General features: G+C 37.3%; 1 protein-coding gene across 1 annotated transcript in view; it reads left to right on the top strand.

The window, feature by feature from the left end:
- The window catches only part of NEB (nebulin), a 117,162-nt gene that overhangs the window by 77,471 nt on the left and 24,770 nt on the right, over positions 1-14,921 (top strand). Inside the window, exons 105-124 of the mRNA XM_065637779.1 lie at positions 44-154; positions 325-429; positions 1,119-1,223; positions 1,645-1,749; positions 3,008-3,112; positions 3,427-3,531; positions 4,058-4,162; positions 4,637-4,741; positions 6,234-6,338; positions 6,995-7,099; positions 9,292-9,396; positions 9,524-9,631; positions 10,812-10,916; positions 11,571-11,675; positions 11,789-11,893; positions 12,181-12,285; positions 12,404-12,514; positions 12,998-13,108; positions 13,558-13,659; positions 13,786-13,884. Coding sequence (XP_065493851.1) covers positions 44-154; positions 325-429; positions 1,119-1,223; positions 1,645-1,749; positions 3,008-3,112; positions 3,427-3,531; positions 4,058-4,162; positions 4,637-4,741; positions 6,234-6,338; positions 6,995-7,099; positions 9,292-9,396; positions 9,524-9,631; positions 10,812-10,916; positions 11,571-11,675; positions 11,789-11,893; positions 12,181-12,285; positions 12,404-12,514; positions 12,998-13,108; positions 13,558-13,659; positions 13,786-13,884 — 2,112 coding nt within the window. The remainder of the gene's footprint in view (positions 1-43; positions 155-324; positions 430-1,118; positions 1,224-1,644; positions 1,750-3,007; positions 3,113-3,426; positions 3,532-4,057; positions 4,163-4,636; positions 4,742-6,233; positions 6,339-6,994; positions 7,100-9,291; positions 9,397-9,523; positions 9,632-10,811; positions 10,917-11,570; positions 11,676-11,788; positions 11,894-12,180; positions 12,286-12,403; positions 12,515-12,997; positions 13,109-13,557; positions 13,660-13,785; positions 13,885-14,921) is intronic.

Raw genomic sequence — 14,921 nt, 5'->3', positions numbered from 1 at the left:
GAATAATAGAAGCTTCCTAAGTAATACTGCTTTTCTTTTTCAGTCTAATTATATATACACTGATACCGCAAAGAAGATGTGGCCTAAATACAAGGTGGTATTGGATACTCCTGGATATAGAGCGGTTCAGGAACTAAAAACCCATTTGAGTGAAGTAAGTTCTATGTTATTTCTGCACGTCTTTGTTTGCCATAATGAAGCTCAGACCCTCTGTTGTTTTTTTCTGAAATACATGCAGTGTTATAATTGCAAAGCTGTGATTGTTCAGCTGCTAAATGAACATGTGTAACAGAAGAAATAATTCATGGTCCCATCTTTTTCCAGCTGGTTTACAGAGCTGAAGGCAATGAGCTGAAGACAAAATACACTTCTGTCCTTGATACACCCGACTTCTTAAGAGCCAAGCAAGGACAAAAAATACAGAGCCAGGTGAAAAATTTATATTGATAAATAACACAGTCAGGGGATCCCTCTTAATGTATTTTCAAAGTACAGCAAAATCTCTCCAGGCCATTTCAAAGCAATGCAGAATTCCTAAAGAGGATGTTTAAAGTTACTATTGCTCATTTTTAAGTGGCTGTGAGTTTTCACGTTGAGCATGTCTCTGTTATGGACATGTTCAGCTTTGTCCATCTGGGACAGTTCTGTTTGAATTCTCTGAAACTCTGACTTCATCAGAGGAATAAATATTTTTATCCATCTAGCTTTATTAATTATAATTTCTTTTTCATATAGTGGTTCATTATCTGAGTTATTAGCCACAAATTTTGTGGAGTTTTTAAATTTGCAGAGCAAAATGAAGATATTCAGTAGAGAAAAACATGCCTTATAGATGCTTTTATCTAAAGCTAGGTCTGGATGTAGGGCAGAGACATCATTAGTGTCACATGCGCTGGACTTCTTGGTTTGTGAACTTGTTACTGGCAGTTACAGAAATCAAGAGAAACTGATAAAAATGAACTGAAATAGCATGGAAGAGGAAAGGGCACTTTCTTTTCTCCTGGGGTAAATTGTGCAGTTATGTATACATTGTGAATTTAGAGTCATGTTTTTCAGAGAGATAAAGTAAAACTTACTTGAAATGCATATTTTTAAAAATTATTTTCTTCTTGCTGCAGTACTTGTATGTGGAACTTGCCACAAAAGAGAGACCTCATCACCATGCTGGTGGTCAGACTCCAGCCTTCACACATGCCAGGCATGTCAAGGACATGGTCAGCGAGGTAAGATATTTACGTGGTTTATTTTCTATACTGAACTGTTTAGAAGTTTTATTTCTAATTTCCGTGGTAGGTTCAAGGCTCTAATCTGTTTACCCTTCATTTACTTGTATGTCTCTAATGCTGAAGTTTAACATTTCCTTATAGGTTGCGGTAAAGAGTACACTCTTTTCAACATGTTTTAGTATTTTAAAAGATACCTGTTTCTAAGTGCCTGTTTGCAGAATCTGAGGTGCACTGGCTGCAAGACCATGAAAACCTAAAAAGAGCTGAACAGCTGAGCTTGTTTCCTGAAGTTTTGGCAGAAAGTCTTTGCAAAAATGATTTTATGCCCTCGGTATAGCACCCTTAGGCGTTAACATAATACCAGATTAAAGAATGCTTCTAAAATTAAAGATTTAACTTTTCCCTTTTGCTCTCTCAGAAAAAGTATAAGACGCAGTATGAGAAGATGAAGGACAAATACACGCCTATCCCTGACACACCAGTCTTGATCAGAGCCAAGAGAGCGTACCTGAACGCCAGTGATGTATGTACTCCAGGAACACTTTCACTGCTGCTTTTTCTTTATGAAAAGAACCCAAAAAGGATCAGTGGGGAACAAGTGTGCAAAGCATAGAATATCTCAGTGTGGGTCATAAACTTGGTCACCCCATTTGCATGTACATATCCGTTTGATATTGTGGAGATTCTTACATTTTTACTTGATGAGACTGTAATGATTTTTTATTTGTTATAATTCATTTTCATTTTCCATTGCACTGAAATCTGGACTTACAACAAAGAAAAAATAGATTTAAAGTAATTTATTTGCTCACACAGAATCACAGAATGTTAGGGGTTGGAAGGGACCTCAAAAGATCATCTAGTCCAATCCCCCTGCCAGGGCAGGAACACCTAGGTGAGGTTACACAGGAAAGCGTCCAGGCGGGTTTTGAATATCTCCACGTGAAGTTTCCAGATAGTGCGGACTGAAGTGAAGTAATTGATGCTGGAGCCAGGATAAATACCTTTTACCAGATATTACTCAATTTGATGTTAGAAGTAAACTTGTATATCACTGAGAATGTGTTCATTTTTTAGTTTAGAAGTAGATTAGAGAGAGAAATTATCTGAGCTGCTGCACATAAGGTTATTAAGGTGAAATTAATTTTTCCTTCAAGTGTTGAGTGGTGATTTGTGATGTAAGGCAATGGCTCAGGGTCCTCTGCTCCTTCCTGAGATCTTTGCTGTGTGTTTCAGATTGCACATTGTGTCCTGAACGGATGTGTGCTGAGCTGGAGCTTTTGTTCTAGTGATTAGTCTTACTGTTCTCTTAAGAATGATTTTTAAATACTGCAAAGGAGCATCCCAGTTCTTTTGCACATCTGAATTTCTCCTCTGAGAAAGTTTTTCTCTTAGTACTGGAATTATCTTCTGTCTTTCTTCTAGATCAGGACATGGAAGAAGAGATAAGTAGGTTTTTTATGCCAAAAGTGGCACTTCCACTGTTCTGGAGAGCAGTCCAGTGATACATGGATGGTTTTTCTTCAGTCAGAAAGTGAATAGGATGAAATGTTGCTTTAGATGTACCAACTCCCTTTCTCTCTAATTTTCTCCATAAATCTCAGTCAAATTACAATTGATTGTAGGCAATTGCAGCTTCTTAAAATTCCTCAGGGCTTACATTAGGATGTTGGACAGCAATATATCCCTGAGTGCCATTCCTAAGAGGCAGGAATTTTAACTAAAACAATTCTTGACAGATAAATATAATGTATTCTTTTATATGTTATTTTTCTTACCAGTTACGCTACAAAGAAACCTTTGAGAATACTAAGGGCAAGTACCACACAGTGAAAGATGCTTTGGATATTGTCTATCACCGCAAGGTCACCGATGATATTAGCAGTGTATGTATACAACGTTTCAATTCCTAATTAGTGTTTGTCATTTAATAGCCTAGAATATGCCATTTATGCTATCACTCCATTTAAGTGTGTCAAATAATTAGAAAAATATGATCAGCACTATAAATATTAATTTATTTCCTTCTCTGGAAGATTATACACTTGATTGCCTATGCTGTTACAAAGGTGAAAGCAAGTGAATCTCATTTCCACTGTTTCAGTTCTGATGTTTCAGAAAAAGGAATGTCTGGAAACTGCATGGTCTGGAGTGTTCTGTTCTCAAGTTGTTTTACTTCATTGTTCAATTTTCTTTGTAGGTGAAATATAAGGAAAATTACATGAGCCAGTTAGGGATCTGGAGATCAATCCCAGACCGCCCGGAGCATTTCCATCATCGCGCAGTCACGGATGCGATCAGTGATGTGAGTTCCAATAGTTCTGGATGTGAGAGGCCGAAAGTTATAAGTAGGTTTCCAAAATGAAAAGTGAGTCTTGTTTCTTGAGAAAGGGCAGGCAGCTCAAATTTTTAAAGTGATTTACATTGTCACCTGGCAGGTTTGTGAAATCGCAGAGCAAATCAGATGGCTGAAATTGCAACCCCATATCCCTTTGAAATGAACAGAACAGTCTTAATACATTTCAGTTGCATTTGCTTAGATTTGTTTATTCACCCTCTAATAACCTTTAATTGTACCTACCTGTACACGTGAAATAATCCCTTAATTGTACAAGAATTAAATGGGTTTTAATTCACACAGGAACTCCGACAGCTAACGTAGATTAGGTATGTGAATAATCTGAATCCATCAGAAAAGTGTAAACGTAACTTATTTTATAGCGGAATAATAATGGGTATAGCTCTGTTTGCTGAACCTTGTGCTGAGGTGCTGTTGATCAGCCACCTCTTGGTGCCGCTTAACACCAAATCCTTTTACTTCTTTTCTAAAGGTTAAATACAAGGAAGACTTAGAGTGGCTTAGAGGCCTTGGCTGTTACGCATGGGATACTCCAACTTTTGCTCTGGCAGAAAAGAATAAGGTGCTCTACAGCGGGGTAAGTAAAACAGTCTGAATTATTGCTAAATGGTTTTTTGATGCTTGCTTATATTGTAAATTTTTCACAGGAGAATCCGATTCTGACCTAGACATTGAAATGAATAACTCATGGCAGAACTTTATTATAGAGTATCTAAAACTTCAGTTCTTCCTGTAGAAGAAAACAGAGGCAAAATTATATTTTTCTTCTCCCCTCTGCTCCTTGCAAAGTATCAACTCCATAGTAATTTTTCTAGTGACTTTTAGTCTAGCTTTAAAATTACAAAGATTTAGAATTTCCATTGCATTCTTGATGTGATAGTTCCATCCTGCAAACTGCTACATTTACAACTATTTTTTGTTTGTAGATATGCAATAATTCTACCATGCTTTTGCTGCAGATTGTTTCTAAAATCATATGTTTTCATTGCCTTAACCTTCTTCGGATTAACATTGAGATTTTTTTTGTGTGTGTTTGTTTGTTTTTCTCTAGTGTAAGTACAAGGAGTCATTTGAGAAGACTAAGTCTAAATTTAAGTATGTAGCTGACTCTCCAATTAACGAACACTTTAGATACGCAACTCAGCTGGTGGATGAGGTAAGTGTTAAAGATTTCTGTAGAGTCTCATACTGAAGTAGTGAGCATGGATATGTTAATACTGAGTTGAAGGTTAATCTCTCTTATGAAATTGTGAATAAATCAAAATATATTCAGACTTAAGGGTGTCTTAAGGTCAGACTAAAATCATGAAAGACAGGATTGTTCTTACTGCCTCTCAGAGTAGGTTTACAGTAGGTTTACAGGGTAGGTTTACAGTACCTAAAAAGTGAAATCCTGACCCTGTTCCAGTACTTTGTCATTGCAAGGAAACACCTTCTTTGCTGACTGGTAAATACATGCTGCCTTAAATAATGCCGTTTGCTTAGTAACACTGATTGTTGATTGTCATGTGAAATAAATAGAGGGTATCACATTTGCTTTCCTGAAACACTGAAAAAACACTTGATCAGTGTTAGGAAGATAGTATTGTGTCTGAGGTTATCCCAGCTCTGTTTCATTTCTCATATTTTGCCTTGAATTCTCCTACTCTGCTACTTACTTTTTCTTACTTTTCTCCTGTAGTGCACAACATAGTAGCACGGGGGTTAATGAATATCCCTGGATTTAAGATTAAAATCATCAATGGAGTTTCTAGGAGTAGAGCTGTACACCCACAGGACACACCCATTGAAAAGCCCTGTGTTGTAGGTGAATTCTTAGAGTTGGCAGACACCAGATTGATGCTTTTCATTCAAGCAGCCTATATTTAGGCTCTCACATCTTGGTATTTTATTCTGTTTCACCAGACATGTTAAATTGTTTACCTGTCATTAAATGTATGAGGATGTTTTCTGTACTAGGTAAGAAGAACCATTTCACAACAGATACCACTCCAGTACCATTGGCTATTATTTCATATTCAATTTGATAGGCAGTGAACCAGAATTTGTTTTGGAAGGTTATTAGTATTCAGTCTTCCTGTTGTTTGTTAGAGCAAATAAGGAAAAAGGTATTATCATAAATATAAATGAGTAAAATTTTAGCAATGAGGGCTCCATACATTGGAATGAACTTGCCTAAATCTCTTTTGTTATGTAGGTGATGTCTTTTATGATGAGGGATTATAGTTTTTACTTACAAAATGTCTGCTGATAATACAACACTATATTTTACCCTTGCATCTCATTGTGTTCTCTTTGTACTCAAATCAAGAATCTAGTTCCATACAAAGTTGCTTCTGCAGTTATTTTTCCTGAAAAAAGTAAGTCATGAAATGGCTTATTGAGGAATGACAAGGATAGAATACAGGCACCCTTAAACTGTAGATTAGGTCTCCCAGGGGAAATTTAGAAATGCATATACTGTTTGAAAATAATTTATCTCTGTGGTTGGTTGTGGTTTTTTTATAATGTATTTTTTTCTTTTGGATATGAGCTTTAGTCCCAGCCTTTATACAGTCTGTGTAAAGAGGTTTCACTGGTTTGAACTATGATCTCTCTGTCTTCACTCTCTTTTAATCTGTTACACTGTATGATGCTATTCTGAGCAGAAATTATATAAAGCTGCCTATGAGAAGCTCAAAGATAGGTACAGCCTAATTGTGGATGATCCTAAGACCCTCCTGGCCAAGTGGGGGACTACACTGAGCAGTCAGGTACCGTAGCGGCACCGGGCGGTGCTGCCCCAACGTGCCTGGTTCACTCATAGCTGCTCCATCTGCGTGAAACGTCTGTAGCTGGTGGTGTCAGAGGTTTCACCTGTCATGTCATGATGTTTTAGTTCAGTTGATCAGATGGTCTTTGTTTTGCCACCCAAAAAGAATTACAACTTTTTGAGTGAGCTGATCTCTACTGTATGTACTTTCATATATTGTGCATCAATTCACATCAGAAATCTAATGCATCTTGTAGTCATTGGAGAGGTTTTAAAAAATGCATGGTGTATCATGCATTTATTTTATATTACCTCTCTTTCAATGACTTTTACAAGCATTATCTTCTTCCTCGTTTCTAGATAAAGCAACAGTGACGTATCTGGCTTTTGAGTGCCCTCACTGTAATCTATAATTTACTCTTATCTCCAAAAAAATTTTTTTCCCAGTTTCCTTAATGAGATAGTATGCAAATCTTTTAATACATCCTCTTGACATTCTTAATTATATAGATGTAAGTTGTATGCACATCTGAATGAATACATATAGTACCTTGCCTAAATCTCTCCACTCTCAAAAGAGTCTGGGATCTAGAGCTGCGTTGTTGTTTATGGTGTTCACAAGTCTCTTCTGTGCTTCATTGCCATTTGCATGAACAGAAACAATATAAATCCTTTGCCAAGATGCTCCTGCAACATGGATGTAATGAGGTTCTGAGGCCAGATATGCTGACAGCACTCTACAACACATACATGTGGAGCCAGGTAATATGAAGAACTGCTGGTGTAGGAGACATTATATATGCAACTATATATATACATACAAATTAGCTGCTTGGACTTCTAATATTTAATGTCATTGTGCTTAATGCTGGCTATGATAAAATATTTTTGCAGATTATCTGAAACAATATTTACTGTAACTTGGGCTTCACTCAGCTCAGGCTGATCTTGCCTCTATTTTCTCCTTTCGTTATACATAATGGTTGTATATACTTCTATATAATACTTCACATACGTAAAGAGCAATTTTCCATACATTTAAGATATTGTATATTAGCCATTCCTGATTTTCCCAACCAAATTCTCATACTGCCACCATTTCTTGGAGTGACCCCTGCTCCTAAGGCAAGTCCGTTAATGCAGTATGAACATGATGAAGTAATTCGGCGAGTAGATGACACCATTTGTCTACCACTCCGCCTGAGAATGGTGTCAGATTGTGCCGAGATACTGAACAGGGTCCCATCTCACTTCTAGGTGCTCTTAGAAATCATTTAGGTCCTCAGGTCTGTAGTAAATCCTGCTTTCATCAGTTTATTTCTCTCCCTACTGCTTTTAAGCCAGGCTAGCAAAGCAATCCTCATGCAGTCACATAATACAGTTTATTAAAAAAAAATACTCTCTCCTTTTGCCAGTCCTAATCCAAATCAGAAGGTACAACATGAATATGATTCATCTATTTGTCCGTACAGAACAAAGAGCCTAACGTATTTATATTTCTGATGATGGAAAAGAAACCCTGTAATGACTCTATTATTGTGAAGAATTAGCAGCAGATATCCAGCAGATATATTTTGGTCGTACCAGTTGGATGAAAATGTGGCTTATTAAATAACTGATACATATTTATTTCTGCTGTGAAATCACAGCTTCTAGCAGTAACCTTGCTCTTTTCAACGTTAAAGATGATTCCTGACTGGGCCAGGTGAAACCTGCATATAATGTTTAAATTATAAACTGGAAATGCAACAGTAGAAAACAATTACGTGAGAAGGAGAGTGGTGTTCCTCGTTACTTTTAGCACAGTTAATAAAGTTCTTCAGTAATAAAGTACTGAAGGTCTTTACTAGACATTTTTGTTCAATTTATCCATGGATATCTATTATCTCATGAAAAACTCCTTTCAGGTAAGTTTGAGTATGTTTGAAGAAAAAAAAATAGCAGTCTGCCTGATGTGCATGTTCATCTGAGTTGACTTCATGTTATGATTTGTTGTTTTTATGTAATTTTTTATATTTTGTCCATCACAGTCCTGTTTCAAAAGCATGGTTTTATTTTCTGGTGCAAGATGGAAGTTATTTTTTTAAAATATGTTCTAACCTTTTCTACCTGCCCTCAGGCTGTCTACAATCGCAGAATCATACAATAGAAGCACAGGATGGTTTGGGATGAAGGGCCCTTCCCAGCTCCCCCAGTGCCCCCCTGCCATGAGCAGGGACATCTGCACCAGCTCAGGTTGCTCAGAGCCCCGTCCAGCCTGGCCTGGGATGTCTCCAGGGATGGTTCAGCCACCACCTCTCTGGCCAACCTGCGCCAGGCTCTCACCACCCTCAGGGCAACAATTTCTTCCTTATATCTGATCTGTGTAGCCCCAGAGCTGAGCACAGGACTCCTGATGGGGTCTCACCAGAGCTGAGCAGAGGGGCAGAGTCACCTCCCTGGAGCTGCCGCTCACGCTGCTGGTGACACAGCCCGGCTGAACAGGCTGTTCTCACTGAATTCTGTGAAAACAGGTTTAGAGACCCAAGATACAAATTCTGCTATCAAAGCCTTTAAAGCAGCCTGGCATTATGATATATTCACTGGATGTTTTTATCTTCCATTGTGTAACGTTTTACATTTTCTGATGAATATTTAAAAATTAGATGCTGTGCAGTTAAGAATTTTAAAAGTCACTGATCTGCTGAGATTGCTTTTTTAGCTCAATCTTGGAGATTTAGGATAGAAGCGAGGCTTTTGCTGTCAATGAAATAAATGTAAAATTAATCACACAAATAGATAGACAGCCTCTGGGGCAAATAAAGGGTTTGCAAAGTTTAGCTCGTTGTGCATGTTCAGCTTTCCTTGGCTTTGGTGGAAGGATTTTGCAGTTTCACGTGTGAATATAAACGCATCTCCTGAAGGTGTTCTGTGGTGGTTTGTGTGATTAACACACACTCTTCCCCAACCACCAGGTTCAGTACAAAAAGGACTATGAAAAGAAGAAAGACAAGTATACTACAGTTGTGGATACTCCAGAATACTTAAGGACTACCAAAGTCAACAAACAGATCAGTGATGTAAGTGAGATAATTAAGAATATGGCATTTTCAGTAGTCTGTTATACAATGTTTCTCATCTTGATTTTTTTTTCAATTGACACCAATAATATCAAGAAATAATATAATATCCTATTTATATCTTCAGATTATTTACAAGTTGGAGTATAACAAAGCGAAGCCTAAAGGCTATACTACAATCCATGACACACCGATGTTACTGCACGTGCGCAAGGTCAAGGACAGAATAAGCGATGTAAGTAATTCTGTGATATGCAATATTTTATTTTTAACTCATCTGTAACACCGTCATTAAAAATAGCTTCTTGTCAGAGTGTATTGGTTTTCTTTGCATGTAAAACTCCATATGTATTTAATTTTTTTTTCAAAAACCACAGAAGAGTATAAAAGTATTCAGGAAGATTTTTTGTGTAATGTTCTGTAGCCCTTGGAACACTTTTGCTGGGGTAGAGCAGCCCTCACTAGTAATAACAGCTGAGAGCTGGAACTGATATTTAATTAAAGCATGGGTTTGGGGAGTTTCTTTCTGGTTTTATTTTTCCTCTATTGACTCATGCCTTTTATGGAGCCTTATGTGAAGTACTGAATACATTACTGTGCTTATTCTTTTCTCATATGGGTGTTGTGAATATGTAAGGTAAATATTCTGATCTAAAATAAATGTGTGTTTTGATTATGGAGCAATGGAAGGTTAAAAGTAAGACAGGGAAAGGAAGATGAAGTGGATAGAATAATATCATAGGATTCAGGAGTCCTGGTCCTAATTCCTCCTGCTTTCTCTCTGATCTTTGTATTGTTGTTCCCTAGATACCCAAAAATAAAATGAGGATACTAGCACTTCTGTAACTCAGTATAATACTATGAGAATAAGTAGCATGAAAGTCATTCAGATGCTATATGGATTATCTATACAACGAGTAAATCTGGGGGAGGGGGAATAGCTATATTATCCAGATACTAACATGATCATTAAGAGGCAAAGATGTTCAGAAGTGGTCTGTGAATTGAAGCACATTCTTTTGGTTCCAAACTGAGTGCTGAAATAGAGATTCTGTAAAGAAAGCGTTGAATGTGCTGGTCAGAAGATAAGTTTTTTCAAAGCATTTCTATTAGGTGCAAAAAACTAGAAAGAGGCAGAATTACTGTTCATGTGTACATTTTGTTAAATCTTAATCTGGACTTCATGGTGAGTTATACCTGCTACATTTTCTATTCAGAGAGATCTGCTGCTGAGAAGGGTCCTTCTTTCCAGCAGATGGTTCATTGTATTGTAGTGATACAATTAGTTTTTCTTACATTAAGATTTTTATCTTGACGGGAACAATTTTTAATATGATGTTTTTCATATTTTGATGCTTTTGTCGTTGGCAATGATGTTGTCTTTGTAAATATTTTTTATGTTTGTCGTTCTTTAGCTGAAATACAAAGAAATGTATGAGAGGAATAAATCTCACTGCAATGTTGTAGCAGATTCAGTTCACATTAAGACTCCAAGACATGCTTACAAGCTGAACAGCAATGTGAGTTCGGTTTTACTAATACTTTAATTTTATTACGGATAGTGTTTGGAACTGGCAATGACGACCATGAGAAATTATTTTCAGTTCCATTGGCATTTTTTGAGCTTGGACATAACTTCTAATTCTTATGCTGCTTGAATAAAATAGATGTTAATTTATTTCATATTCATCTTTCAGAGTGCTCACTCTTGCAAGTTGTCCTTGAGGTCACTTGAGGTTCCTTGTATGTCACACATCTTCTGTTCTAGTCCCCCTCTGTTTTCCTGGCAGAGACATAATGTCCCAGAAATTCTCTGCGCTGATGTTCTTGTAGACAAAGAGCTTCATGGGAAGCTCTCCTGTGGTTTCTGTTATTGGTGGCCCAACATCCACTTCAATAGGCAAGAAATTGGAAGTAATATTATACTTTCTTCCAAGTCATGACATCTTCTCAGTCATTCATAGTCCTCTCTCCACCCAGCAGTGGCAAAACTCGAGTAAATGCGTTGTACATGATTCAGAGGAAAGCTCTGGTCTGATGTAGATGCACTTTCTTACCTCTTCTCTCTTTAATTGGTCCAGACAGAAAGAGAATTTGCATCTGTATGACTGTCATGTGTAAAGCACACAACTTCCACATAACTTTTTTTTTTCTTGGTGTTTCACTACAAACAGCTGGATTACAAGAAGAAGTATGAAGCAACCAAGGCTCGCTGGCACTGGATTGCTGATAGGCCTGACTTTGTTCAAGCAGCCAAGTCATCTCTTCAACAGAGTGATGTAAGGAAATCAGAACAAACTGAATACTCCTTTCCCCACATCTCTCACGTTCAGAATAATAATTAAAAAAAAGCAGAATATTTGAGACTCTCTTTTATTTTTTCTTCCTGCAGTATGAATACAAACTAGACCGGGAGTTCCTGAAGGGATGCAAACTCTCTGTCACAGATGATAAAAACACAGTATTGGCTTTAAATAATGCCATCTTGGCAAGCGATGTAAGTAGTTGAACACTCCTGTTTTACTAGAACTGTAATTACTATATAATCTACATTATTGGAAATAGGATTGGATTAAGAATGAAGCTTTGAAAAGTTGTTCCCAGTCTCACTTCACTGTTGATTTGGCTTGTTTATTGCATTAACAAATTGGAAAAATCTGAATAAATTTGGTCTTGTATATGTCACTTTTGCACTAACAAGTAGTCACAGCTGTATTAATTTCTTTTGAAATTGCCCTGAGACAAGATACGTATTACTTAAGATGATATCTTTTTTCCTGCCAGGTAAAATACAAAGAGAAGCACAACAAAGCCCGAGGAACGTACCATGTTGTTCCAGATACACCCCAGATCCTCCTGGCTAAGACTGTCAGCTCCCTTGTATCTGAGGTAAAACACCTGACAGTTATTAATTCATTTTAAGTGCATCCCTTTAATACGGGGGTTTGAGGGGGAGGAGCAGGCCTTGCATTGCTGGTTTTTACCTATTTTTATTCTGCGCTTTCAGAACAAATACAAAGAACAGAGCAAGAAGCAGCTTCCGCGTGGGTCTTACACAACCCTGCCAGAGACACGAGACACCGCTCACGTGAAAGAGGTGACCAAGCATGTCAGCGAGGTAAGTAAGTAGTGTGATAACCATTTATGGTGAGATTATTACCTGCTGTCTTTAACTGATTAGACTTTGCATGTTTTAGTATACATGCCACACATTTAGACACTCGTTGTAAAATGCACAAGGAGTCCAAAAACATTAATTCCTACCCGAATGAGACTTTAGCAAAGAGCTAAATGCATTTTATTGGGAATCTGTTGAAATACTCTGGAGAAGAGCACCAGGCTGGAGTGCTAACGGGTGCCCTTAATTCAGACTTGACTTTTCATAGAACAGTTTAAACACAAATCATTATCTCCAAATAGCAAGATCTTGTAATCTAAAGCGTGAGTTATGACAAACAAGCTGCGGACCGCACATTTTGAGTCTGAGGAGAGAGCATTTTATCAGTCTTAACAATTCCAGTGAGCTTATTTCCAAGTTCCAGTAGCGTTTACCTCCGTGTGAAATTAAAAAATCACACATGGCCCTTTTTGCTCTTAACAGACAAACTATAAAAAGAAGTTTGTGAAGGAGAAAGGCAAGTCTAATTATTCCGTCATGCTGGAGCCTCCCGAAGTGAAACATGCCATGGAAGTTGCTAAAAAACAGAGCACAGTAAGTTTGTCTTGTCTTTTCATAAATTAAGTAGATTGTGTAAGCAAATTCGACCAAAGTCAGCTGGCCAAGAACAAAAGCTCATATACTTTTGGATTTCTTCCCAGCCTCGATGTTCAGGTGTGATTCTGAAAGATAAAGGTGCAAAATTGCACTGAATATAAAAAATCGTATTTCTACTTAATCACTTGGTAGGATTTAAAGTATTCTAGTGCAAATCACATCTAATATTTTTTTCCATTCCTTCAAATACAGACAGATTTGCACATGTTTATTTCTTCATTTGGAGATAACTTGCAAAAACAGATTCCCAAATGTATTCCTCATGAAAATATTTTTTTTAAAAATCCCATGCACTTTCCCAGCACCATTGCTGTGTCCTTATTGGGTATATTCCTCATTAACAAACCTCAGTAGTTTTCTTTCCTCTGTCTATTGTCGCGGTTTAGGTTGAATACAAGAAAGATGCCAAGTCAAAGCTCCACTACACACCTATAGCAGATCGACCAGATATTAAGAAAGCAACTCAGGCTGCTAAGTTAATTAGCGATGTAAGTGTTTTTTAAATCTTCCCTATAATTATTTAGCAGTTAATCTAACTATTAAAAGCAGTGTCAGGAAAATAATTAAAATGGAATGTCATCACTACTAAACTATACTTATTTTTTCTTTGTTAGATTGAATATAAAAAGCGCGGAGAAGCTGGCATTGGCGTAACCATGCTGGGGCGGCCAGATATTGAACTGGCAAAGGAGGTGTCCAAGCTAACGAGCCAGGTAACAAGAAAAAGTTTGTGAAACTTTGAAGAAGTGAGAGAAATGAGACATGATATTAACTTATATTGTAATTGAAATTATTTCTAGCTTAGGGGATAAGGGAATATTTTAAAAGGAACATGTTAAAGTAAAAATTAAATCCTGATACAGCGTATTTCTTTGTTAAATGAACTTTTCTACTGACTTACTAGTGGAGGTATAGAATTTCCCTAAAATGATGCCATGAAAAGATCTTTTAATTACTAAGGCTGTAGTGTTAGCCGTGATCTCTTTTTTTAGCTTTTCTAGGTATGGGCTTTAAAAGAAAGCAGAGTTTTACCTAACTCTTATTACCCATCCCTTATGAGATGGACATTCAGTTTCTTTCAGCCACTTTCTTTCTACACTGTGCCTGTAAAAGAACCTTCTATTTTGAAGTTAATATGCTTTATTGGTTTGCTTACTTTTATACGACGACTATGTTCTCCAATTAGCCTGAACCACATGCTCGCTATTTTCTGTGACAGTTTTTTTCTGCCAGGAGCTCAGTTCAACTTGGTTCTTTCTTCCCACTTCGTGCTTTAATCCTGTCACTGTTTGCGTTTCTGATCTCGCTTTCTTGCTGCGCCTTACAGGCGGAATACCTCAAACGCCATATGAGAGGGCACGGAGCCGCGTCTTATGATACCCCATGGATGAGAACCTTTAAGAAAGCTAATATGCTAAGTAGTCATGTAAGATTATATTAAGTGACACATCTGGGAATGCCATTTTTATGTGTCTGTCTCTTGCTTGCATATTATCTTACAATCCCGAGCTGTTAAAGGGTTTATGATGCACCAGTTGCGCTGGATCTTTTTGTGTCCAAGGTGTTGAATGTAGCAAAATTGTGAGACTGCTCAGTTAGATGTCACCTGCTTTTTTTTCCTCTGGAAAGACAGTGCATGGGAATTCTGGGAGTGGGGAATTTGTTTCAGAAACACCACATGAAGCTTGAAACGTTATTACACCCTTCAAAATGGTTTTGGAGCTTCCAGTGTTTTTAATGGAAGTTTCTG

The sequence above is a fragment of the Caloenas nicobarica genome, chromosome 6 (assembly GCF_036013445.1).
Source record: "Caloenas nicobarica isolate bCalNic1 chromosome 6, bCalNic1.hap1, whole genome shotgun sequence".
NCBI lineage: Eukaryota > Metazoa > Chordata > Aves > Columbiformes > Columbidae > Caloenas > Caloenas nicobarica.
Note: the sequence above shows the minus strand (reverse complement) of the source record. Positions and strands in the feature narration are given on the sequence as shown.